This window comes from Macaca fascicularis, chromosome 3 (assembly GCF_037993035.2).
Source record: "Macaca fascicularis isolate 582-1 chromosome 3, T2T-MFA8v1.1".
Lineage (NCBI taxonomy): Eukaryota > Metazoa > Chordata > Mammalia > Primates > Cercopithecidae > Macaca > Macaca fascicularis.
This window is the reverse complement of record NC_088377.1, coordinates 12,466,004-12,493,604: the sequence shown is the minus strand read 5'-3', so window position 1 is coordinate 12,493,604 and position 27,601 is coordinate 12,466,004. Positions and strand designations below refer to the sequence as shown.

Here is a 27,601-nt window from a genome sequence, read left to right as displayed (position 1 = left end):
CTGCTGTGTCTGGATGGTGCCCACATTCCCTGCTCTGTCTAGACGGTGGCCACATTCCCTGCTCTGTCTGGACGATGCCCACATTCCCTGCTCCGTCCGGATGGTGCCCACATTCCCTGCTCCATCTGGATTGTGCCCACATTCACTGCTGGCTGCAAATGCCAGGAGTTGACAGCAGCCTCCCCTTTACAAGGCAGGAGGGTGCTACAGTTCGCCATTGTCTCCCCCTAGGGCTTCACTTGCTTTCTAACTGCAGGCATCAGAGGGACCCACATCTCTCTGTTCTGACATGCTGTGTGTTGATGGCAGAGTTTAATTATCCATATGCAATCTTACTTTCCTTATTCCCAAGTCCATGGGGCTGCCTTATCAAAGCATTGCAAGACTGATAACCGTCTTCCAGAAGTATCATAGTGATATTAAGAACACACATCACAGATCATAGTAAACGGCTTTAATTTTTTAATGAAATCTCAATACTGCAGAAAGCATTGTTGTCCTAGCTAATGAATGCATAGAGTATTGCTTGCAAAATAATAATTGAGATTCTATTTTTAAAGAGCTTAGAACAGCACACGGTGCATAGCAAAGACTGTGTATGCGAAGCTGAATTTTAAAATATGGTAACAAGTGTCTGAAAATATGTGGTTCAATTTGTCTCCCGGTTACTTTTCCCTCTCCCCCTTTAAAATGAAGTGGAAGGGGAGGGAGGAAGAGATAAGAGGTTTGTGAGTGAAGACAAGGGCCCTTTAAGACCTGGGAAGACTAAAGCCACAGGGATCTCCCTCTGCCTTAAAAGGCACAGGAATCTTAGTGGGGAAAATGAAGTGGTGATAAAAAGCCAGTCCGTGTGCCTGGAATATCCAAGTCAGTGCACGCCAGGGATCACACTGCAGGTCACGTGCACTCTGGGTCTCTCTCTGCAAACCTGCCCTGCCTCAGTCCGGAAATATACAACTGCCTAAGAAGGGTCTGGCTCACACAGGGGCCGTGAGACACAGCAGGCAGTCCGGCTGCCACTGGTCATGAACCCTGGACACGGTAGGCAAGATGTAGTGTCCATATGCATTATTCGGGTGGGGCAAAGATCACAGCGCTCTCTGGACTTTCAGACCCAAAGAACCACTCATCTCAAAGACTGTGGTAACTCAGGGGCTGAGCCATGCCAGTGTTCATTATGTGAAACAAGGACTAGAACCTCACAAGACCAAGTCTGTCCATTTGAGGATGGCCAAAGATGCACACGTGCTGCTTTTATCTTATGTGCAGATTAAAAAAAAAAAAAGTTTCCTTTAAATATTCCATACTCTTCAGGAATGCCCAGGCAGCTGAGCTTTCAGGATGTCACATTGCAGAGGACTCCGATGCTACAGATGGCAGCTGGAGACCCTCTCAAGGCAGGTGGCAGAACGGAGTCCCTCTCTATCTGCTGCGGCGGCCCCTCCAGGTGCCCCGCTGGAAAGCAGAGCAGCTCCGTCTCTGGGTGGGTGAGAGGTGCTGCATGAGCTCACTATAGTATTCCAATACTGTATGGCAGTAGGCTGCCAGAGTATCCCAAGCTGGGTGGCTTCAACAACAGATACTCACTGACTCATAGTTCTGGAGGCCAGAAGTCTGAATTCAAGCAGGGCTGTGCCTCCTCCTCCGAAACCTGTTGGGGAGGAGCCTTCGTGGCTTCTTCCTGGCTTCTTGGGATGGGAATGTGCATCCATCCTTGGCCTTCCTTGGTTTGCGGCTGTGTCACCGCACCCTCTGCCTCTGTCACGGCATGGTGTCCTCCCTATGCGTCTGTGTCCGAATTTCCCTCTTCTAATAAGGACTCCAGTCATATCGGATGAGGGCGCACCCCAATGACCTCACCTCAACTAGATCATCCGCAAAGACCCTATTTCCCAATTAGGTCACATCGAAGGTACCTGTCTTTTTGGGGGTACAATTCAACTCACAAAACCAGCCCATCACCTCAAAAGGGCCTACCACCCCAGCGCCATGTATCCCTCTCTGCCCACAGCCGCTCCTTCCCCTGGCTCTCGGGGAGTGGGGACACCTCTCCCCACTCCCACAGTGACCGAGCACCTTCCCCTTGGTATGCATTCTGAAGGAGGCATTTTTTTCTCCTCCATCTCAGGCCTGTAGGAAGCAAGTTCTTTCTAGATTGAGGTGTGTGCGTGTGTGTGTGTATCTATGTATATGAGTGTATGTGTCTGTGTGTTTTTGGGGAGACGTGTGCAGGGTGGGTGCAAGGGAGGAGTGGGAGGCAGACGGGAAGGAGGAAGATAGAGCCACAGGAGTGAGCACAGAAGTGACAAGGGCAGAATTGGTGTGTGCTTGTGACAAGTATGGGAATGTCATCCCTTTAGGTTCAGTCCTATAAGGCAGGTGTATCAGTAAGGGCACTGATTCTGCGATCTTAACAGAGATCAGAATAACAGTGGCTTAAGGAAGAGTGGAGTGGATTTCTCTCTCCTGTACATCTGGCCTGGTGGGTGGTAAGGAGGATTTACATCACCCAGGCCCAGATGTGTATGGCTCTTTGAGTGCCCCATTCTTTCCTAGACTCAGAGCTGCTCTCCACCTCCTCCACATCCAGCCACTGGGAAGCAGGACAAGGGAAGTGAAGAGTATGTTCTTTTCTTTCCAAGGATTACTTGGACATTGCAGTCTTCACTTCCATGCCTACTGGCCAGGGCTTAGTCACACAACCTTGCTAGCTGCAAGGGAGTCTGGGAAATGCAGCTGCTATTCTCAGAGGCCATGTCCTCAGGGATTCTGCTAAATTTAGCAAGGCAGGGACAGATATGGGGGAACCACTGACAGTCTATCACAGAAGAATGTGATTTTAGAGAAACAGTGAAACTGTGTCATTAACCCACCCCTCATGCCTTACAATAACCAAAGAGAAATCCAGTGGTATCTGCCACAATAAAGAGTATGAGAGGAATGTGATTAGAAAATCAGGTTGCCAGGAAGGATGTGTCCAGTTTGAGCCAGTGATGGTGTTCATGGGGAAGGCTTTGTCTCAGGAAGTTGTGTATTGGGTTGTTCTACGGCCAGATGGTTTTCAACGACATAGCATGCTCTATAGCTCTCCAAGACCCGGGACTGGACGTAGGCCTTGTCCTTCTTTTGCCAGGCGTCGGACTCGATGTAGACGTTGAATGGGTCGTTAGAGTGTTCCAGCTTCTTGGAGCGGATGTAGCTCAGCATGATACCCAGGGTGAAGAAGCCGAAAAACCCCAGCACCATGAGGACGTAGAGGGCCTCCAGCTTGCCGTCATCACTGCGGGGGGACCTGCGGGCCAGGCCCGACATGTTGCTGCCCTGCTGAACTGTCTCCTGCCACAGCTTGGTCAGAAAGGGCGTCACCGCTGTGGTGTTAGACAAGATCATCCTGGGCATTAAGGTTCCGCTGCTGGAGCTCCAACTTCCCAGGCACACCTCTTAAAGGAAAAATGCAACCCCAAATCAAAAAGTACGCATTGGCCAAAACCCACACTTACGCACACACATGTACACAATTTTAAAATCTCAGGTGAGAGGGGTGAGCTGATACGCTCCCCAGCCCATGGTGCGTGCCATCTTGGGTCTGTGCAATTCCTTCTCTTAATTGATGAATGGATACATTGATTCCCTTCTATTTCCATCTACCACCCCCAATCTCCACCCCTATAGGTGACCATCAGAAGGGGCTTCTTTAACATGCATTGCTGCATATTGTGGCATATGGGGTCACATGTGCATTTTGGTTTACCTAAATGGTATCTGGTCATCCAACTAATTCAGTCTCCTTCCTTTTCATCACGACTGTGTTTTTGTGGCTCACTTGTGGCACTGGGTGTGTGCATTCCTTTACTTCCAATGGTTGTATACAACCCATTGTGAACACCCACTTCTTTTCTCTGCCTTCTCCCCTAGAGATGGACACTGCTGTGGCTGCTAACTCCATAAACAAGGGGGAGACAAACATCCCCATCCTTGACCTTCTGTGCACCTAAAAAAAATCACGCATCTCATACAACTAGTTCATGAGGGCTTATGCATGACCAGTCAGGCTGGGGCGCTGCCAGGGCGCCCTTGGAGATACCATGCAATAAGTGTTCTGTTTCACCACGGAGCATCTCTCTACGAACAGTTACATTCATCTGAATGAAAAATCCACGCTATCACATGGTGGACTTCGGAATGTCTAGGGAGATTTCACAGAGAGCTCCCCTCAAAGAGGCCAGTGTTGCAACTTGTGCTATATTTTTCCCTCCCTGCCCACACATACGCACACACGTACACAATCTTAAAACCTCAGGTGAGAGAGGTGAGCTGACGTGCTCTCTAGTCCATGGTGTGTGCCGTCTTGGGTCTACACGATGCCCTCTCTTGATTGAGCAATGGTACATGGATTGCCTTTTATTTCCATTCACCACTTGCTGGCTATGCAGAAAGTGACATTTTCCCTATCATTTAATCTTGATATCACTGTCCTTGTATATTCAGAGTGGGCCTGGGAATTGGAAAAATTGTCTCCAAGTAGCTGTGAGATTCTGTCAGGGGTTTGGTTTGCTGTGGAAACCCCATCTAGGTGACCTTGAGATCATTGGTAAGCTAAAAAACAGGTCAGTTATTTATTTGTTTGTTTGTCTGTTTATTTAGGTTTGAGCAAATGCCGGCTTCTACCTCCCGTTCCTGCTGGGCAACAAAAGCCCAGAGGCCAAGTTGTTGATGTCACACTCCAAACTCGAGCCGGAGGGGGCAGCTGGGAGCTTATCACACGTACGTGCTCCCACTCAGTTCTTTCTTTTTCTGTTTTGTTGAGACAGGGTCTCACTCTGTCACCCAGGCTGGAGTGCAGTGGCATGATCTCAGCTCACTGCAGCCTCAACCTCCTGGGCTCAGATGATCCTCCTACCTCGCCCTCCAGAGTAGATGGGACTATAGGTATGCACCACCATGCCTGGCTAACTTTTGTATTTTTTGCAGAGGTGAGGCTGCCCTATGTTGCCAAGGCTGGTCTTGAACTCCTGAGCTTACAGGATCTGCCCACCTCAGCCTCCCAAATTGCTGGGATTATAGGCATGAGCCACCCTGCCTGTCCCCTACTCACTTCTTAGGAGCTTAAAGTAGCTAAGTAGAACATGGCCTGGAGTAGAACATGGCCTCGGGGGTACTGTTGTGACTACAGGTGACGGATGTGGGTGTGTTTGGGAAGACAGTTTATGGCCAGAATCACTATGGAAAGACAAATTCCAACACTTGCCAGGATGATTCTGTCTTTCCCAGCCAGAATGGGGACTGCGACATCGAACATCATCTTGTGTAGGACAAATAACCTCAGAAACCTGGCTTCTCTCCAGCTTAGACCCAGAGCTATTTCTTCATTGAATTGGCTTAATTGTAAAACATACCCTGAACCCAGCACCAGGTGAAGATATCTGGTACCTTTCCCAGGTCCCTCTTCCTCTACCCGTCTCTGAACTGTGGCTGTGTCTCAGAGTTCTGTTACCTGCTCTCTTCTCTTCCCACTCTCCTCTGTTCCGGGGTGACCGCACCTGCTCCAGGCTCACCTTCATGGCCATGACCCAGGGCTCTCTTTAAGCTCCAGAGCCATGTGTCCAAAGACCTGTTAAGGAGACGGCTCCCTTTGGCCATCCCCAGGCTCCTTAAAGTTAACACCCCACCCTGTCCTGTCAGAGACTGGCCCCTTCCTCAGTAAGTTGAGTGGCAACACCAGTCACCCCTAAACCTGCATCCCTCTCACTGATGACGGCAATCTCATCACAGCACTTCCCATCTTGAAGGCCTTCCTCGGCTCCTCCCCGCCTTCAAGGTGAAACTCCTGGTCTGCCTGGATACAGGCCCTAAATTTGAGAGTCTCTGCATCCCTCTCACAGTTGCCACTGTGCCCAGACCCTATGCTCTATAGTCCCTGCTGGCCCCAGAGCCTCCACACATTGTGCATCTCCAGCTCAGACTGCACCTTCTTCTTGGCCCATGAAACTTCTCAGCAATGCCTACTCATGCTTAAAATTCAGCCCAGCTCTCACCTCCTTCCTGAAGCCTGCTCTGATGCATGGAGCTGGGTCATCACTGTGCACACCATGACCCCTGCTAACCTCATCATGGTCAGGATCTCCAGGCCCCTTATCCCATGCCTGCCCTGCCCATCCAGCCCGGTGCTGGGCACACAGCAATACAGGAGCTCCCCTGAGTGTTTATCAAATAGATGCCACCAGAACTTAATACCTTTTGACCAGTGGGGCTTGACTCTTTATAACCTGCTTACTCCAGTGAACAAATGCCAATGAGCTGGCTCCAAAGCTTTAACTGACTCCCTTTTCCAGAAGGGCAGTCATCTTCTACCCTGAACTACAGTCTCAGAAGGCAGGAGTGAGGAGCGGAAACAGCTCAGATTTGGGGATTCCATTGCTACCCCAGGTTTGGATTCTAGCTTTGCTACTTCCCGGCCACACGATCCTGGATAGGTTCCTTAGAATTGCTCAGTCAAGTTTTTTTTTTCTTTCCAAAGTAGCGAGAAATACCGCTAACATATGCAGGCTGTTGAACCACTGAGCAGGTGTGTAGAGTGGCTGACAGCATGTGACATGTGGCAGGTGCACACTCAGTGGTCCTGGGTAGGAGTTTATTGGTTTTTCTACCTTGTTAAGAAATTGCAGCCCAAGGATTTGGGACTTTGAGGGTTTAGACTTGGCTTTCCTGTGGCTGACCATGGCGGCTCTCTTCCCTACTTTGTGGAGAGATCAGACATGAATGAGAATCAAAGATTGTTTGTGGCCTTTCCTGGTTTCTAGGCTTTTGAGTCTGTTCAGAGATCTGTCAGGAGTCAAGCTGCCTGGGCTCAAGGGACTCAGGTACTTGTTCTTGTACAAAACTAGCATTTAGCCCCATCCTAATCATCGGGGTAGGCAGGAATTGTTTGGTAACAGATCCGAACTCAACGCTCAACCACTTCTTTTTAAATGACCCGAAACCACTTACAAATGCGTAAAACCCTGCCCCAGAAAACAGACAGACCTGGACCTGATACTAAGCTGTAATTTCCAAAAACCCAGAGTGATCACAACTGGCAAATAATTCTGCCACCAATTACTGTTAGAGAGTCTTTACCACTTCATGACCATGTGAGGGTAGAATTGTGGCAGGCAACATTTGAAGATCCACATGTTAATTGGCTTAAAACTGATAAATCCATATAGCAAAGTAAGAGTAATGTCTGCAATTAATTCATAATAATGAGTTCACCGAGAAGGCTTGTTACTTAGAACCAGACGGACTTTCCTATGGCCAAAGAAACAACTGGAAACATCTGCTTTGAAAAACTCCCAAGCCCAAACCATCCTCAGCCTTGTTCTTTAGAATGCTTTAGAATGACCTTGTTAAAATGCAGATTGCTCCTGTAATCCCAGCACTTTGGGAGGCCAAAGCAGGTGGATCACTTGATGTCAGGAGTTTGAGACCAGCCTGGCCAACATGGTAAAACCCCGTCTCTACTAAAACTACAAAAATAAGCCAGGCGTGGTGGTGGGCACCTGTACTTCCAGCTACTTGGGAGGCTGAGGCAGGAGAATCACTCGAACCCAGGAGGCGGAGGTTGCAGTGAGCCAAGATTGTGCCATTGCACTCCTGCCTGGGTGACAGAGTGAGACTCCGTCTCAAAAAAAAAATGCAGATTGCTGGGCTTTACTTACAGAGTTTATGATTCAGTAGAACTGGAGCAGGCCTGGGAATCTGCATTCCTAACACATGCCTACGTGGTGCTAATGCTTCTGGTCTGGAGGCCTTGCTTGGTGATCTATTGGAATCACTGGGGGAGCCTTTAGAACCTTTAGAAAATATGGTTCCTGGATCTCACCTCCAGAGATGTTAATGTCATTGGTCTGGGTTCCTGCCTGCTTCAGAGACTTTTTAGAAACCTCCCAAATGACCCTAATTTGTAGCCAAGATTGAGAACCACTGGGCTGTGGTGTGGGACCCTAGGAAACTGACAAATCAACTTTTTGTGCTGCTGGGTACCTGGAAGAATTTTGCAAGGATGTAAAAATATGATTTCACTGACTAATTTTCAAACCTTGTTTGTTTTTTACATTTTCTTTTTTTTTTTTTTTTTTTTTTTTTTTGGCATCGTTTGCCTCTGATACAGTCTGAAGAGAAATGGCAGAAACTCTCCAGTCTTCAGTGTAACCTCAGCTGTCCCCACTCTCTCGCACGCTGGTGCCTTCAATTACAATTCACCTGTCAGAGCTTAAGTCAAGCTAATTAACTGCCTTTCAAATAACAACCCTATATTTTTAAAGAATTTTTAAAAACTTTACATGTAATTTATTGCATTGCTTTTGCTAAATGTCCTCCATACCCCCAATGCCTGCAGGCTGGGTCGCCAGGGTATTTTTGTGCAATGAGTCTCAAAATGAGTTGGGCAATGTCTTCTTAATAGTCGGCATGGTGTAAATGACAGTCTGGATCTGCATGTCATTTGGGATTTTATATCAGATTCTCTAGGTTCAGTTCTATTATACATGATGCCGAAGCACCTACATGCCCTGTGGCTGCACTTTCAGATGGTTGGACTCAAACAGAGTGAGAGAGCAACTGATCCAACAATCTTAATTTTCAGAAAACGGGGCTCCTTAGAGATGAGATGGCTTGCCAAAAGCAATCTCTCCTATCAGAAATACATATCCTCAGCAAATTAACGCAGGAGCAGAAAACCAAACACCGCATATTCTCACTTAAATTAAGTGGGAGCTGAACAATGAGAACACATGGACAGAGGGAGGGGAACAACACTCACTGGGGCTTGTTGGGGGAAGGTGGGTGGGGAAGAGCAATAGGGAAAAGAACTAATGTGTGCTGGGCTAGATACCCAGGTGATGGGTTGACAGGTGCCACAAACCATCGTGGCACGTGTTTATGTCTGTAACAAACCTGCACATCCTGCACTTGTACCCTGGAACTTAAAAAAATAAATACAGGCCGGGCGCGGTGGCTCAAGCCTGTAATCCCAGCACTTTGGGAGGCCGAGACGGGCGGATCACGAGGTCAGGAGATCGAGACCATCCTGGTTAACACGGTGAAACCCCGTCTCTACTAAAAAATACAAAAAACTAGCCGGGCGCGGTGGCGGGCGCCTGTAGTCCCAACTACTCGGGAGGCTGAGGCAGGAGAATGGCGTGAACCCGGGAGGCGGAGCTTGCAGTGAGCTGAGATCCGGCCACTGCACTCCAGCCTGGGCGGCAGAGCGAGACTCCGTCTCAAAAAAAAAAATAAAAATAAAAATAAATAAATAAATAAATAAATACAAACTAAAACAACCAACCAAAAATCATCTAAAATGTCATCTCTTAGCTATTGACTCACATTTTATTAGTATAGAAAAGAGCAATTCCCAGGACCTTGTACAGAGGAAGCAGGCTCAAAATAGCTGAGGAATAGGCCACTTTCATCAGGTAGCATTGGATCCAGCCAAATGGGGGTTGGCTTCTCACCTGAGCATGCCATCAGAAGTCATCCCTGTTCCTGTCCCCTCAGCTTTTTGTAGCTTGCACAGTCAGTAAAGGAATGGGGGAGGCAGAAATGGTAGGAGCCAGAGATGTTCAAAATCCATCTGATGCTCGGCCTGTGCTGAATATTCTCAAACGGTGGTCTCATTGGGCCCAGAAAGTGGGGTGGATTCCTAGTCATTTCTGCTGCTACCTCGATGTGAGATATGAATGCTGCCCCTAATCAAGGGTAGTGCTTTTTTTTTTTTTTCCTTAAAAGCTCAGACCCAGAGCTGCTGGTCTACTGGAAATCACTCAGGACACAGGGCTCTGGGCAGCTGCGCTGAGCGAGACACCTGCAAATGGAGACCAACGGGGCCTCCAGCACCCTGAAGTTCCATAAGGCCCCCAGCTGAACCCAGGGGAGAAGAGGGCAGTGGGTGGCTCCTCCTCCGGGCACACACCACCTCTTCTGACTTCTCCCACGTGCTCTGGCTGTGTCGCCTATCAGCACTGATGACAGCCTGGAAGCTTTCAGAACAGAAGCTTTCCCATCATGGGAAACTCTCATTCTTTCTTTCTTTTTTTAATTTTCCAAAGCCTTTATTTCTAAGACCAATTGTGGCCTGCCCGTGCATAAACTGGGCAGGCTGTAGACAGCAGGCTTCCCCAGTAAATACTGCAGCCTTCCTCCCAATATTGAGCCCTGTCCCACTGATCCTGCAGGGGACATGAGTAGGGCATTTGTTCATGGGGAGGCCACAAGTTTGGGCCTCTCATCACTGTGACCTCAGACCCCTGTTGAGTGTGTTGTAAACAGAGGAGCCGTTCTTCAAGCCCCCTGCCCTGAGTGCACCCCTCTCATTCTTTTATTATTATTAGCAAATTCTCCCAGTTCCTGATCATTCTTTCTTAAGCATTAAGTGACTGGGTAAGGTTCTTGTGGCTGACTCCAAGCTTTCTTCTAAAAGGAATAGATTCTAGGGGTGAGTAGGGGAGACAGGAAGGTCGGAGTCAGAGCTCAGAAATCTGGGTTCCAGGTCAATCCTAGATAAACTACAGGGCTCCTTAACTTACTTCCCTAGGTTGACTATGGGTATTTTTATCACGCTTGACAGGACTCCTTAAGCATTTCTTCAAAAGAGCATCCAGTCTTAACATCATCATTTGGTCTCATTTGTTTTAAGAAGCAGAATCAGCATAAAAGCAATGATGGATGAGCCTCATTTTGGTGAACATGATCTTATTGAGCCAAGAATTCTGAGTCAATTGTCCTTGGAACCAACTGTCTATTGTTTTCATCTTTATCACAGCACTATGTCCAGATTCTGGAAACATATCAAACATATCTCCCTCCTAGCTGAAAAGAAGCCACCCAGGGCCACCAGATGCTTCCAGGCACTTGGCCGGCTCTGCCTGGTCTTCTATCCTTCCCCTCTCCCCAGCGTCAGTGGGCACTAAGGTGGCCAGGGTCTCTCAAGGAATCAGGATAAAACCGTCCAGAGGCCCAGAATCAGACTCCTCACTGATCAGAAAATTGTTTCCTGCCACCTCCCAGCAGGACATAGGGTGTGGCTTGAGTCTGGTGCTTTCACGAGGAGCTTCCTAGACCTCTCTATGGGTGATAGAGAGAGAGTCTGGGGTGTGAAGAATGGAAATATAAACACTGAATACTCAGGGAGTCGGGCCAGCAAGCTGGTGAGGAGACTCCATCAACATGGGCTGGCGTTTGGGGATGGATAATGAATGACAGCTGAAGTCACACATCAGGAGGGAAGGAAGGACTCTCATCTTCAGCAAATGACATAAATCCGGGGAGCCTCAGTTTCCTCACCTGAACAGTGGGAATGATGGAATCTACCTTGAGTATATATCCGAGGTCTTTGCGCAGCATGGAATCAGCCCCTGGCCTTCCTAGCTCTTGCTTTATTTTATTTTATTTTATTTTATTTTATTTTATTTTATTATTTTAGAGACCAAGTCTCGCTCTATTGCTCAGGCTGGAGTGCAGTGGCGCGATCTTGACTTACTACAACCTCCTCCGCCTCCTGGGTTTAAGTGATTCTCATGCCTCAGCCTCCTGAGTAGTTTGGGTTTACAGGTGCATGGCACCATGCCTGGCTACTTTTTGTATATTTAGTAGAGACAGGGCTTCGCCATGTTGCCCAGGCTCAGCATGACTGTGCTGAAGTGATCTGCCCACCTTGGCCTCCCAAAGTGCTAGGATTACAGGTGTAAGTCACTGTGCCTGGCCTCTTGTTTTATGTTTGCTGTTCTCTCTGTAGGTGAGGCATTCTCATCATATTCCCTTCTTAAAATTCTACTGGTCCTTCAAATGCCAGCTCATATCCACACTGTATCTGACCCTGATCCAGAATCCCCTCCCCTTCTTTGACTCCTTGTATATATCTCTCCTACAGTGCCGGTCATATTCTAACTTCTAATCATTTGTAGACTTGTCTGGGCATTTTCTCCCAGGAGGTCCCAAAGGACAGAGACCATCTTGCTCACCTTTGTTCCCACTCCAGCACCCAGAATATTTCAGTAAGGTTTTCCTGAATTAAGTGGGAATGCAAAGTATTAGATTCAATACCACTACAATGGGAAAGTGAGTGAAGAATTGATAAAGTATACTATGCTCTGGAAATAGATTATTGAGTAATCAAAGCAAAACCTCTTGCAATATAGTATGTTTTTATATATTAAATTTTATATTATTTATATTTATATTATTAATGTATTTTTGTTATTCATTTTGTATATTAAGATTTACAGTATTCATATATATATATATATATCTGCAACCCACCTTATTTCTAAAAAAATTTGGGCAGTCAGTGATCGTTAATAGTAGAGCACAATTTTCTTCCCTCCTTACCACACTCCCGGTAACTCTTAACCTTTTTTCTCTCCTCCTTTTCCATAGTCCTTATCACCTTCCAATAAAATAAAGTTTTCTTAATTATGATGTTGATTGTTCAACGTTTGTCTTTCCCACCAAAATGCAAGCTATTGCAGGCAGGGATCTTTGCGTGGGTTGTTCTTCACTGCATCCCAAGCAGCTAGAACAGAGTCTGGCATATGGTAGGAGCGCAATAAACATTCAGTGAATGCAGGCAGCCATGCATGAACACATGAATAATAAGTGTTCCTTTCAGCTACCAGAAAGCCCGAAACCACACAGAAGCTGTCTCACCCTCAGAGATTTAAGACGACAGCAATGAGGCCCTCTGATGCCCTCTAAGTGAGCTTTATTTCAAAACAATTCATTTTTCCAATAACCTGTCAAAAGCAGGTCCTACCTGAATATCCTTGACTATTTCCTCTGGATACAGATAATGCCGTCCTCCAGTGGATCCTCGGCTCACCTGATGATTGGGTGAAACTGGCCAGAGAAAGCAGAGGGGTTTTGCCGGGTCATTGTAAATACGAGTCACGGCTGAATTTAAGCAACTTTGTGAACTCAGCAAAGTCCCCACCACCTGGACCATAAATGATAGCTATGGTTATTGACAAGATCCTTCTTTAATGGAGTTGGAACCTCCTTCTTAATCTAAATGTGGACTCAAATGAACGGTCAATTCACATAGAGCAATGGACAAATCCGGGGGGCAAAGTATTATGCAATAGATTTGGGCACATGCGCATGTCTCTGCTACCTAGTCAACTTTCTTCTAAAGTTTCCCACTTTTCCCATGACCACAATCAAGATCAGATATCAGTAATGTTCTCCGCGTCCCATGCCCTTTCCGCAGGGAGATGTCAAGGCCCAAGAGCTGGTCCCCCCAAAAAGCTGAAGGTCTTTGAAAAACAATGGGGACTCAGGCCCCGTGAGTGGTTTTGACTTTCTTTTCTTTTGAAAGTTGCATGTCAGTGTTTTCCAAATATTATACAAGAAGGTCCATAACTTAATAATGGAGGAATGTTTTCGTTATTCTATGTTGGTGAGATGCTTTCCTATGCGTTTGTTGTAAATAAATGAGAACGGCAGAAGGAAAGGAGGGAAGAGGCTGATCATCCTACCCCGTCTCCCACTCCGGGAGTCTCGGTGCTTCCAGCCTGGAGCGCGCCCGCTGCGCGTCCGGAGACGCAGGTTCCAGGGGCCCCCGGAGTTGCCCGACTAGGCCACTTGCGCCCCGGGAGAGGGCCGCAGAGGTGGGAGCCCCTGACTTACCCGGGTCTGAGATGCGGAGAGCCGGGTGTGGAGCTGAGCGTGCGCCTGCCGAGCGCTGAGGCCACCGACAGCCCAGCCCCGGGGCGGCACCTTCTAAGGGCCTGAGCGCTGCGCGAGGAGCGGGGACAGGCGGGGCCTCCCAGAGCCGCCAGGCGTCCCGCCCCACTCCGCCTACACTCACGGCCCAGCCCAGGGTCCCCCGGGACCACCCCAGACCAGCCCCGGCCCAGCCGGATCCTCCGCACCCTGCACCCCAGACCAGCGCCTCCGCTTGTGAGGAAGCGCTTTGGATCCTGTTGGAGAGGCTCAAGGCCGGCAGAATGTCTGCATTAGGATCGAGAAAGCCGACCCACCGACAGATCTACCTACCTTCCTGCGGGAGTTTGAGGTTGCCAGGGAGGAAGCTACTGCAGCCAGAAGAAAGGCCGTCTGGGAGACGCCCCACCCTCGGACGTGACAGCCTTCAAATGTCTCTGAACATAATCACTCCAAAGACGGCTCAACCTCTGCCCCTCACCACTCTTTTCAGCCTCGTCCCGCACCTCAGCTGTGGCCACACATCTATTCGGCAAACATTTATGAAGCACCTACTTACTGAATGTGCAGCCCTGAGCTGGGGGTGCAGCTGTGGACTAGACAGGAGGGGGACCGGAGTGGCAGGCAGTAGCTGGAGACACCCGAGCCTTGGCGCGCACACCCTAACGTCCTTGGGGCTTTTCAGTCTGTGCCGTCCTTTTCCAGGGAGCAAACCGTGCAATGATCCAGGTGACTTCCCAGCAAATTTCATAGCTGTAGCTCACGGGTTTGGCAGGCAAGAGTGAGAAGGGGCAGTCCCCAAGAGACAATCCCATGAACCTTCTGGGGAATGGCGTCCAGGCTCCAGGTTCCTACTCTGCAGGTGGGTCGCAGAAGCAGGTGCCTGACCTAGGGCTAGAAGATATTCTCTAGCGTCACTGCCTCCATGGTCTTCCTTGGCAGATCACTTCTCCCTGGGCTTCGACCTCGGTGTTCTCATGGGGACGAGGGTGATTGGAGGCTCTCTGAGGGGTGTACCGATGTATCCTGTGCACCAGGCAGAACCAGCATTGCCCTGCAGTCTGGGTGCAAAATGAACCCACACAGCCACGTTGTAAAGTCCTGAAATATTCATAGCCTATGACATGAAATTGCACTGTGTGAAATCTATTTATTCTTTTTTTTTTTTTTTTTTTTTTTTTTTTTTTTTTTGAGACGGAGTCTCGCCCTGTCACCCCAGCTGGAGTGCAATGGCGCAATCTCGGCTCACTGCAATCTCCACCTCCCAGATTCAAGCGATTCTCCTGCCTCAGCCTCCCGAGTTGCTGGGATTACAGGCGCCCACTACCATGCCCCGCTAATTTTTGTTATTTTTAGTAAAGATGGAGTTTTGCTATATTGGCCAGGCTGGTCTCGAGCTCCTGACTTCAGATGATCCACTCGCCTAGGCCTCCCAAAGTGCTGGGATTACAGGCGAAATCCAGACTGAAATCCAGACTGAAATCTATTTATTCTAAGGATCAGAGCTGTAAAAAAATCCTTATGCATGTAAAAGTTCTTTGTATTTTTACTTACAATAACTAGAATCTAAACATGTAAAAATAGAAAAAAAGGTAATTATAGTACATATGATATTATTCTACATAGTAGAATAGTATATGGAGTCCTTAAAATAATGTTTACAAATAATTTATAACAACATGGGGCTGGGCATGGTGGCTCACACCTGTAATCCCAGCACTTTGGGAGGCCAAGGCGGGTAGGTCACCTGAGGTTAGTAGTTCAAGACCAGCCTGGCCAACATGGTGAAACCTGTCTCTACTAAAAACACAAAAATTTAATTGGGCATGATGGTGGGCACCTGTAATTCCAAGTACTTGGGAGGCTGAGGCAAGAGAATCACTTGAACCCAGGAGGCAGAGGTTGCAGTGAGCCAAGGTCATGCCATTGCACTCCAGCCTGGGTGACAAGAGTGAAACTCTGACTCAAAACAAACAAACAAAAAACCAACGGGGAAGATCTTTATATTATCATGCTAAGTGAAAAATACAAAAACAGAAAACAAAACAAAACCCCCCACAAAACCCAAGGCCCTAAATTGTAAATATGAGATGCCAGGCAATATTTCAAAAGTCTATAAGGAAGCACGCCACCATGTTAACATTGTCTATTAGTGGTAGGCCTATCGGGGATTTATTATCTTATTTATGCTACTTCATGTTTTCCTTCCTTTTTTGTTTTGCAACAACTCTGTATTAGTCTGTTCTCACACTGTCACAAAGAACTGCCTGAAACTGGGTAGTTTATAAAGAAAAAAGGTTTAATTGATTCACAGTTCAGCATGGCTGAGGAGGCCTCAGGAACTTACAATCATGGCCGAAAGCGAAGCAAACATGTCCTTCTTTACACGGCAGCAGGACAGAGAAGTGCAGAGCAAAGTGGAAGGAAAAGCCCCTTATAAAACCATCAGATCTCGTGAGAACTCACTCACTATCATGAGAATGGCATGGAAGAACCGCCTCCATGATCCAATCACTTCCCACAAAGTCCCTCCTGTAACACGTGGGGATTACAATTTGGATTACAATTCAAGATGAGATTTGGGTGAGGACACAGCCAAACCATATCAAACTCTATGTACTTTAATATTTAAGAAAAATTACATAAACTTTATGTGAAAATTCCCTGGATTTTTCGCCTCAAGGTCATGCTGTACATATACAGTATCCTCCTGCCTACCTCTCCAAATGGATAATGGATTGAAGCAAAAGGCTTGTCCCACCAAGCATTGATGTGTAACCCTCTTAGTAACAATTTATAGACCAGGTAAATGTGTGGAGCAGCCCAGATCAGCTGGAGGGAGCATTATTCCCATCGGAATGTGGAGCAATGCCTGCCCACCTGTCACCTGGTTATGGTGAAGACAGTATGAATGGAAGCACTGCCAGAAACTAAAGGCTTATGTAAGTGATGCTGTTCTTATGTCTCCTCTTCCTCTCTATCCCACATATGATGAATTATTTTATTATTATCATGCTGTGGTTGTTATTTTCTTTTTGAAACGATAAGACATGATTACAGATGAGAAAGAGTGTATTTTGTAATCCTTGATGAACTTGAAACGGTTTCCTCTTTTTTTCCCTTTTTTCTTCTTCCTTCTCCCTTCACTCTTTCATTCTCGCCTCTCTCCATTTTATAGGTATGATTGATCTTGAAATAATGATAACAGAACCATAGCCTATATAGTCCTTGGGTCACTTCTGTCTCTATTTCTCTTTCTTCCTTCCTCTTTTTCTCTTGGTCCCTTTGCTAGAGGGGTGGTGAGCATGGCTCCCTGCCCCTCTCAGTGGGTTTATCTTCATTTTCCATGAGCTTCCACCTCAGTGCATGTGACATCAAAGCCAAAGCTCCAGCCACTTCTCATCCTTTCTTAGGAAAATCTCAAGTCTTAACTTGAAAGCTGAATGTCCTGCTTTTGTTCCTAACTCTGCTCATGGGATAACGGAGGAAGAAAAGCTCAGCCTGTTACCAGAAAGGACAGATCTGCAGTGTAACCCATCTAGTATGCAGGGTCATGTGCACAGTTCTTTACTCTTCCCTCTGACTGCCCTTCAGTTGGTGTCCAGATGCCCCTGTGTTAGCCTGGGGATATTCCTTGCCCTTTGGCCCCTCTTTTGTTGCATTTTTCTTTTTCCTTAGACAAGGTCTAACTCGCTGCCCAGGCTGGAGTGCAGTGGTGCGTTCATTGCTCATTGCAACCTCGAACTCCTGGCTCAAGACATTCTTCCAGTTCAGCCTCCTGAGTAGCTGGAACTACAGTTGTGCATCACCATGCCTTGGCTAATAAAAACATTTTTTTGTAGAGACGGGAGTCTCAGGCTGGTCTCGAACTTCTGGCCTCCAGTGATCCTCCTGCCTTGGCCTCCCAAAGTGTCGGGGCTATGGGCATGAGCCATTGTGCCTTGCCCTTTGTTGTTTTTTCAGTCCTTTACCCTATGGTTTCTACTATCCTCAGGGACAACTCTCATTTCCCTGGGGCTTCTGGATCTTCAGCAAGACACACCCCTAAAGGCAAACAATCTTTAGCAGCAGCAGAGCATAAACTGAGTGCTGTTATGATAAAGGCAAAATATTTCCCCCCCATGAGAAAGTCTAAGGGGAGCAAGGGCCCTGAAGTCCCCATCCTGCCCCCCCAGTGACAGGTGATGGGGAACGGAATGACGAAAGAGACCCCATCCAGCTACCTGGTGTATCAACCCCCTCACCCAGTGCTGTCCATAGGTCAGTCCCCGTCCCACACGGTGGCTTACCACATCCATATCTTATGAGAGCCATTTGTTGCTCCCCAGTCTCTTCTGTCCCCCTTCTTTGACCAACATTTCCCTGTCTGATTTGCTTGGTCATAGGTGGCCTGTGTCAGTTTCCTCCCAGGACTCTCTTTGCCTGGGAATAAGTGCTATATGTGAGAAGCGTCCCTCCCAAGTGCTGCGTGCAGCCTCCTGGCATTCTCCTAAGACTTCCTAGAGGATTGCTCTGGTTCCAAAAAGAAACCAGCCACAGCCTGTTTGGAGCCCTGCAGGATGTTCCAGCTCACCAACTTCATTCCCCACTACTCTGCCCCTCTAGTGGAGCTTCTAGACCGGCAACCAAGGTGCCTCCATTCGTTGTACATGACTCACCTTTCCCCCTTCCAGACCCTTCTTCATGGGTCTAGCCTCTGTTTCCAGCTTTACACAGCACAGGCTGATGCCTGCCACTGAATGGGACCCAGGACTTTTTCAAACCTCAGCCCCCAGCAAAGGTCTGAGAATGGGCACCCTGACCAACTCTGAGCCTCTAGGCATAGGGTCTATTTGTTTACTTTAATTTTGAATTCACTTTTAAGATTTAAGAATTGAGAGCTCTCATATTCAACAAAATTCAGGGGATCTAGAAACATCATGCCCACTTTTGGCAGAGTAGCCAACTGGCAGAAACTGATGCTGACGCTGTCAGCTTCCTATACAAAATGCAAACCAGAGTTTACCACAGGCCCCGCTACTCCACATTCTCCTCCACAAGGACACTCAGCAGGCTCCTGTGCTGAACGGCCTGCCTGGTTCTGTAGGTGTAGCGTTTGTCACTCTGTTCCAGGACCCACTTTCCGCAAAGCGCCTTACCCGGCTGTTTCTTCCCTTGGCATACCTGAGAACTCCTTTCCTCATTGAATTGCTTTGACCTTGCTAATTAGTTGTGTTGCAAGTGCTTTTTGGCTATGTCAGCTATGTATGTTCTGTTTATCATTTTAGAGCAATGGTTATTAATTTTTTCAGATTCTTCTTGGGAATTTGAGGAAAAACTATGGTTCTCCTCCACCATCCTGCCCCTGCCCACCCCAATGCACATATGTGCAACATTTGTTCTACAATTCAAGAGCTCTCTAGACCCCTGATATGTTGGCAATTGGTGGCTGCCACATTAGGAACCCCTGATTTAGGGGAAGGACTGTTTTTTCCATTAGACAAACTCAACTGCGTAGCATCAATTTCATGGGTCTCTACTGTGCACTGTACCCAAAAAATGCCACTGAATGCTGCCTGACTGGTGGATAGTAAGACTGTCAATTAATGTGGTCATTTAGGCTGCCTCTGCCCAGGTCTTGGGGTCATTGGCACTAATTCACAGCACCCTCAAGTCACCCAGGGAAGATGAGATGCAGTTGGCTATAGACCCACAGGTTCGGGCATTACAACTGCCCTTGCAGTTGACAAATAACCACAACCTTCACATTGTTATGAAAAGAGCACAAATCCAATTAAGAAAGCTTTTCCGAAAGAAATAACAATGTTCCCACCCCCTCTGTCACTCCCCACCTGCTTTTTGTCCCAGAATAATGCTGTGCTGATAGGAACATGGATAAATTAATTACAGTCTGGAATGTTATTCATGGGTAGGAAAAAACACTAAATCTTCTCGCACAATATTTGACATTTAAAGATAAACATTGCCTTTATGTTTTTTTTAAACCTCAATCAACCTAGTTTACGCAGACATAGGTATAATCCTTTTAAATGCTGTGGATTTTTAAATTGCAAAGGTAACAATATGCTGAGTGTTTTACCCAGTCAGAGAACCAGGAGATGCAGGAATGAGATTAGCATCTCTTTAGTTCCTTGCATATTTGATATTATTTTGGTGTACCTCCAATTCCTGATAACATAGAAGCACTCTTGTGACTGAAGTCCCTGAAATGGAAGGACATTGGTAACCCTGAATTTAAAACAAGCACAGGCAGCCTTTGTGGGAATGTGTGTGAAGGTCACTTTCTAGAAACAGGACGGTCCATAGCCATTGCCATGGTTTCTGCGTCATTTCAACCAGAACCTTAGGCCTGGAAGTCTGGATGGATGTGGGTTGGCATGGTCCTCTATGGGCATTAAATGAATAAATGGATATAACAGAGGTGGTGTCTGGCATGACTCAAAGAAGGATGAGAGGAAACATATTCAAATGAAATTTTTAGAAAAGCAAATTTCAAAAAAAATGCTTAAGTATAAAATATTTTGATGACAACCATGATTTTCAAATTGAATCCTTATTCTAAGTAATGATCTAATCTGAACTTAGACCCCTTTTCTTAAGTTTTTTCTCAATAAGCCTTTGATGTCTAGTCAGTTCAATTCAGTATTTACTGAGTCCCTATATGGATAGGGTATAGGGCATGAATCAAATGCATGTCCAGAATTGCCCACAATGCAGAGCAGAGCTGAAATGCCTAACACCCCTCCTCTCACCAACACACCCCCCACCCCACCCATATCTCCAAAGACTTCCCGGCAGAAGTGATCTCTGCCTGCTGGGACAGATGTATAGACTCCAACAGCAGCAAGGTGGCCCCTCTGACTACTGCCTTGGGATCCACATTGCTCTTAGAACTATTCCTCTTTTTTCATCCCTGAGGCCCCCACCAAAGCTCAGCCTGGATCAATTTTTTTTCTAGGAATCTGACACATTTCCAGGCTGATTTCCTAACCTAGTCAGACCCTCTTCCATCTGTCTTTGGGTGGTCCATTTTCTACTTCATTTTCCACCTCACATGTTGGCCATTGATGACCACATCAGCTCTTCTATGCTATAAGCTCCCAAGGAACAGGTTCTATCAAATGATTGGCCTTTCAGCTCTCTACTGTGACCAGAAAGTTGCCTGGTACATAAAAAGGGGTTCACAGGTATTTCTCATGTGGATAACTGGTTACTCATCTTTTCTTTTTTTTTTTTTTTTTTTGAGACGGAGTCTCGCTCTGTCGCCCAGGCTCGAGTGCAGTGGCCGGATCTCGGCTCACTGCAAGCTCCGCCTGCCGGGTTTACGCCATTCTCCTGCCTCAGCCTCCGAGTAGCTGGGACTACAGGCGCCGCCACCTCGCCTGGCTAGTTTTTTGTATTTTTTAGTAGAGACGGGGTTTCACTGTGTTAGCCAGGTTACTCATCTATGCATGATTTGGGGGATCCCCCACTTCCTGGACTAATTGTAAACCACATTGTACCACCTGGGGGTGCCTGAGCACAACAGAGCTAAGTGAACATTTCATCAGTCTAATTGAATTTAGTGGAATGTTGGGGCCTGGAAATTTGGACTAGGAAGGTAAGCAGGAGGAATAAGTGTGAATGACAGTATCTAAATTAAAATCTGTTGCCATGAAAGATCAGACCTTTTCTCCTCTGATTTGTCCTTCTAGAAATCACAAGATGCCCAAAGAATCATAAGCAATGGGTAACGAGGCAAGGGAATTATCTTTGATAAATGCCATGATTGCTCAGTGTCCCATTTCTCTTGGAAAGAAGAGTGACCCAAAGACTAAACTGAGATGGGGGTTTGCAGCTAGCCTTCCATCTACTAAACCTGAGCTGAAGTACTTTGAGCTCTTTATTTCTTGTTTATCTCATTTGTCACTCAGATGAGAAGAATGCCCGCTCTGTTTGACTCAGTGTCAGTGTGATGAAGTAAAATAGCTTCTTTAAATCCCTCTGCAACAAGGCAGTGAATTGAAAATAAGAAAGATAGGGAAGAACATTCTGGGCAAGACAGCTCAATGAGTTCATGCTTTGATCCATCTCTCAGCTCTTGAACACAAAGCCATGACAGGCAGGTATAAAAATAGAAAGCTAAAAAGGGATGTCTGGATTAACAGAAGCAGAAGAGACACTGCCAGAAGCGTCTGACCTACTGGGCTCTTTGTCTAAAATCAGCAGGGAGTTTGGCCTCTGCTGGGCAATCCCAAGACGTCCTGCCCAAGATGGCAGACAGGAACCAAGTACTTGCTTAAAGTCAGGAACTAGGGTGGGGCCCCGAAAGAAAGTCATAGCGCCTCACTGCTGCCTAGAGACCAAGCTTTTAGAAAAATAAGGTTGAGGGGCCAAGATGGCCGATTAGATGCAGCTGCAGTCCGCGGCGCTCATGGAGAGGAATGAAAACTGCCAGTGAATTCAGCACCTTCTACTAAAATATCCAGATTCTCAGTCCCACTCGGACTGACTAGGCAGACAACTAGACCTATGGAGAATGAAGAAAAGCAGACTGGGAAAACGGTCCACCCGAGAGCGACACGGAGCCAAAGGAACCCCCAACCCCAGCAAAGGGAAGTGGTGAGTGACTGTGCGACACCACCTGGAAAACCATGCTTCTCCCATGGATCTCTGCAACCCGCAGATCGGGAGATCCCGTCATGAGCCCGTGCCACCAGGGCCTTGGGTCAGACACACAGAGCTGTGCAGAGTCACGGCAGAGCCGCTACTCAGGCACACACAAAGGCCCTGGAGTTTTACATACTCCAGCCCAAGGAATCCCAGCAAGGCAGGGGATCCACTCATATATTCCCCTAGGAAGACTGCTGAATCCAGGGAGCCAAACAGCATTGATCTCCAGGCCCCGTTTACACAGCACTTCACAAGTTAAGGCCCACTGGAATTTCTGCCAGTCAGTGGTGACAGCCTGGAGTCAGCCTGAGATGGACCGAGCTCTCGTGGGTAGAGGCAGCCACCATCTCTGCAGTTCAGTTGACTCAGCCATTCTCGCCTTCCAGCTCCGGGGAGTCCAGGCAGTCCAGTAGAGGAGGAGTCTCCCACAACCTAGCACAGGCGCTGTGCCAGATCGTGGCCACACTGCTTCTTTAAGTGGGACCCAGATCCAATCCTCCTCACTGGGTGGGGCCTCCCTGTGGGAATTTCAGCAGCTTCAGCCAGGGTTATGTGGACAAAACTCTGCTCTCTCCTGGGACGGGGACCCCCATGGGAAGGGGTGGCCAACGTCGCTGCAGTCCAGTGCACTCAGTCTTTCCAGCCTGCTGGCTCTGGAGAGTTCAGGCGGTCTGAAGGAGGAAGGGTTCCCTCGACGCAGCACACCCGCTACACCTGCTCTACCAAAAAGCAGCTAGACTGCTTCTTTAAGTGGGCCCCTGATCCCGTTTCTCCTGACTGAGTGAGACCTCCCGATAGGGGTCTCCAGACACCTCCTACAGGAGAGACCAGGCAGGCAACACATCAGTACATCCTTGGGATGGAGCTCACAGAAAAAGGAGCAGGCTGCCATCTTGCTGTTTTGCAGACTTCACTGGTGATACCTTCAGGTATGGGAAAAACCAAGGCAACTAGAGTCTGGAGCAGACCCTGAGCAAACCACAGCAGCCCTATGGAAGAGTGACCTGACCGATAAAAGAAAAACAAACAAACAGAAAGCACCACCAGTAACATCAACAAGGAAAACCTCATTTGAAGGTGAGCAACCTCAAAAATCAAAGGTTGATAAGCCCGCAAAGATCAGAATCAATACAAAAACGATGAAAACTCAAAAAGCCAGAGTGCCTCTTCTCCTCCAAATGACTGCAACACCTCTCCATTAAGGGCACAGAACTGGGCTGAGGCTGAGATGGCTGAAATGACAGAAGTAGGCTTCAGAAGGTGGGTAATAATGAACTTCGCTGAGCTAAAGAAGCATTTTGTAACATTAAAAAGTGGGGAAATGACATGAACAGATACTTCTCAAAAGAAGACATTCATGCAGCCAACAAACAAATGAAAAAAAGCTCAACATTACCCATCATTAGAGAAATGCAAATGAAAACCACAGTGAGATACCATCTCACTCCCATCAGAATGGTTATTATTAAAAAATCAAGAAACAACAGATGCTGGTGAGGTTGCAGATAAAAATGAATGCTTTTACACTATTGGTGGGAGTACAAATTAGTTCAACCATTATGGAGGACAGTGTGGCAATTTCTCAAAGATCTAGAGGCAGAAATACCATTAGGTCCAGCAATCCCATTACTGGGTATATATAGCATTCTATTATATATATATAATAGGAATACAAATCATTCTGTTCTAAAGATACATGCATATGTTCATTGCAGCACTATTCATAATAGCAAAGACATGAAATCAACCTAAATGCTAGACTGGATAAAGAAAATGTGGTTCATATGCACCATGGAATACTATGCAGCCATAAAAAGAAAAGAGATTATGTCCTTTGCAGGGACATGGATGGAGCTGGAAGCCGTTATCCTCAGCAAACTAATGCAGGAACAGAAAACCAAACACTGCATGCTCTCATTTATAAGTGGGAGCTGAATGATGAGAACACATGGCCACATGATGGGGAATAACACATACTGGGGTCTGTCAAGGAGCAGGGAGAGACAGCATCAGAAAGAATAGCTAATGGATGCTGGGCTTAATACCTACATGATGGGTTGATCTGTGCATTTTGTAACCAAATGTACCTGTAATTTATGATCCAATTCAAGTTGAATTTTTTATAAAAGATAAAGGAAAGATTAGGATTATGTTTTTATATAGAAATCAGTTGTTTCAGTACCATTTGTTGACAAGCCTAATCTTTCTCACTAAATTAAGCTTAGAATATTACAAGTTAAGCCACCATTTCAAAATAAAAAGGCAAACTAAAGAGATTTTCAGAATTTCATAGATAAAGACAATTCACATTTGCTAAAATGTATCCTATTAATACTAATGGTTGTACTTCAGCCATAAGGAAAGAGGACAGAAGGGAATGTGTGAAAATCAGTATTAAATGATAGTCAATTAAAAATAAAATTAAAAATTTGAAAGAATAATAATCACTGAAACTGATAAATAATGTTAACATTTTAATAGCCATTAAATTCACAAAAAAATAATAATTAGTTTTGGAATTTTTTAAAGAATAAGATGAGTTAAATGGTTGAAAGTTCAATAGATTAAGACAGTTTTCTGAGTCCTTGATGTGATTGGGAAGAAGACAGAAATATTTAACAACTAGAGATTTTGTATGAAATTCAGTTTACTAAGTATGCTAAAATTTTAGATAATTACAAAAAGGATATAAGTAATCTACAAGTTGCAAAGCAGCAAAGTTATTTTCTTTGATGTAAATAAAAGGGAATGTAGAATGTTTTCTTACACCAATGAGAAATAGGAAGGAAAATACTTTAAGAGAAAAAGTTGTTAAATAGAAATCAAAATGTAACATGATAAAAATATATGCCAGTACATCAATAATCATAATATCTTTAAATAGAGTAAGTACACAAAAGACTAGAATGACTACACTGAATAACAAAATAAAATCTAATTATATGCTGCTTACAAGATATACATTTGAAATAAAACCAAATTGAAAAGTTGAAAATTAAGTTGTTAAAAAATACTAAGCAAAGGCTAACCCACAGAAATCTAAGGTAACAATATTAACATAAGACAAAGTAAAAATTCAGTTGATTAATAGTATACAAAGATCACTCAATTTAATAAAAGGAAACAATCTGCTAGGAAGATATTACAATTATGGGTATGTAATTAACTATACAGACTCAACAAATATAAAACAATCTGGGCAGATTTATAAGACATTGATATATTTATCTATCTTATCAATTCCCTTAAGGGGAACTGAGTTGTAGGGAGACGTTTAACACGTTTCTCTCAGCAACTGATAGATCTGCCTGCCCCAACATAGTAAGCATATAGAATATTTCAGTAATGAAATTAACAAAGTTCATTAAATATATATATAGAGAGAACACTACACCCAACCAATAGACAATATACATTTTTTTAGCAAGTGTTCATGGAACATTTTTTACAGTTTGGTCATGTACTAGGTCATGAAATAAGTCTCAACAACATTTTAAATATTAGTTTTACATACACGCTTGACTCTATGATCAAAATGCAGTTAGGTTATAAATCAGCAATAAATTTATGGTCAATAAATCTTCACATATCTGAAAACCAACAAGCAAGTACATGTCTACTTAACCCATTGGTTAGAGAAGAAAACATTTTAGAAACATAAAATACTAAATGCCATAGAAAATACTATATATGAAAGTTTCTGGGATGCAGCTAACATGGTTCTTAGAGGTAAATTGATAGCATTAAATGAATTTTTGAAAAGAAAAATGATAGAAAATAAGTTTAACTCAAAAAACAAAGGAGACATATGAAATAAACTAAAGAAAGTAGATTAAACAAAATTTTAAAAACAAAATTAGCAAAAATGAAAATGAAAAAGGAGAGAAGAGCTACTAGATGAAAAGCTACTCAAGGAACACAGTTTGAACATTTAAATGAGATGTACATTTTTCCAGAAAAAAATATAAACTTCCAAAGTCAATTTATGAATAAATAGAGCTTCATCATAAAACTGGAATCTGTAAAAAGTATCAGTTCAATAGATGGATTTACTAACATATTAGACACAGCTGAAGAAATTATTTATGAATTAGAATGTAAGTCAGTTAAAAATATTCAGGGTGAAACACGAGAGAAAAAATAACGAAAAATACAAAAAAAAAAAAAGAGTATAAGAGATGTAAGGAAAAAGATTAAGACAAGTGCAGTTAGAGGCTGAGAAGTACAGAAGAAAGTGAACAGAGCATAAGTGATATTTGACAAGATAGGTACTGAGAATTTTCCAAAACTGATTTTTAAAAATGAAGCCACGGGTGAAAGAAGTATTTAAAATTTCAAGCAAAATTACTTTAAGAAAAATCAAACTTTCTTAGGTGCATCATATTAAAATGTTGAAAACAAAAAATAAAGAGAAAATCTTAAAATCAGGCAGAGAGGAAAAAGATATATAGGAATCACCAGTAAGATAGATACTGTACCTCATTTCTCAAAAGAAAGATTGAATACTACAGAAAATTGAATGACGTCTTTAAAGTGCTGAAAGAAAATAACCACCCACCTAGAACTCTATACCTAATGAAAATATCGTTTAAAAATGAAGGCAAAATGAAGACTCTAATAATTCAAGGAGCATTCTGTAATCCCTAATGTTTTAACTAAAATAATGACAGAATGTATAAATAATTAATAATGGGAAAATATGAAACAAAGAAAAATACTTCATTAATCTAAAAAGGATAAGAAATAATAGGTACATAGACAAGTGTAACAAATAGAAACATTACAGAGTTGGTAGAACTATGAGGAGAAATAGATGAATCCACCATTCAACACAATTTAACAGAAACAGATACAGCACGCTAAAAATCAGTGCAAACATAGTTGAATTCAGTAGCACCATCAATCAACTGGATCTAATTCATCTAAAACTTCATCCAACAACAGCAGAATACACATTCTTCTCAAGCTCACATGGAACACTCACCAAGACAGACCACATTCTGCATCATAAAATATACTTGGCAAATTTAGAAGAATCAAAATCACCCTATGTCTGCCCTCAGACCACAATGGAATGAAAACTAGAAATCAGTGACAGAAAGATAGCAGGAAAAATCCCCAAGTACTTGGAGGTTAAACAATACACCTAATAATACATAAGCCAAAGAAGAAATCTCAAGGTAAATTTTAAAATATTTTAAACTAAATGAAAATAAAAATATATCTTGTCAAAATTTGTGAGATGCAGCAA

At 45.0% G+C, this 27,601-nt stretch overlaps 1 protein-coding gene and 1 non-coding gene across 4 annotated transcripts in view; both read right to left on the bottom strand.

Annotated features, from left to right (window-relative positions):
* Positions 1–439: 439 nt before the first annotated feature.
* KCNE1 (potassium voltage-gated channel subfamily E regulatory subunit 1) overlaps positions 440–27,601 on the bottom strand; it is a 56,881-nt gene continuing 29,719 nt past the window's right edge. The window contains exons 1-3 of one of the 3 annotated variants that reach the window (XM_065541396.2): positions 13,512–13,731; positions 12,791–12,873; positions 440–3,440 (exon numbers count right to left, since the gene is read on the bottom strand). In XM_065541396.2, the coding sequence (XP_065397468.1) occupies positions 3,001–3,399 (399 nt within the window). In that variant the 5' untranslated portion in view covers positions 3,400–3,440; positions 12,791–12,873; positions 13,512–13,731 and the 3' untranslated portion in view covers positions 440–3,000. Of the gene's footprint in view, positions 3,441–12,790; positions 12,874–13,511; positions 13,732–27,601 lie in introns of those variants that run through there. The other 2 variants (XM_015446619.3, XM_015446621.4) reach the window with 2 other exon arrangements.
* Positions 10,220–10,347, bottom strand: LOC123572662 (small nucleolar RNA SNORA11). Its single transcript, XR_006697214.1, has one exon. It is a non-coding gene; the product is annotated as a small nucleolar RNA SNORA11 (small nucleolar RNA).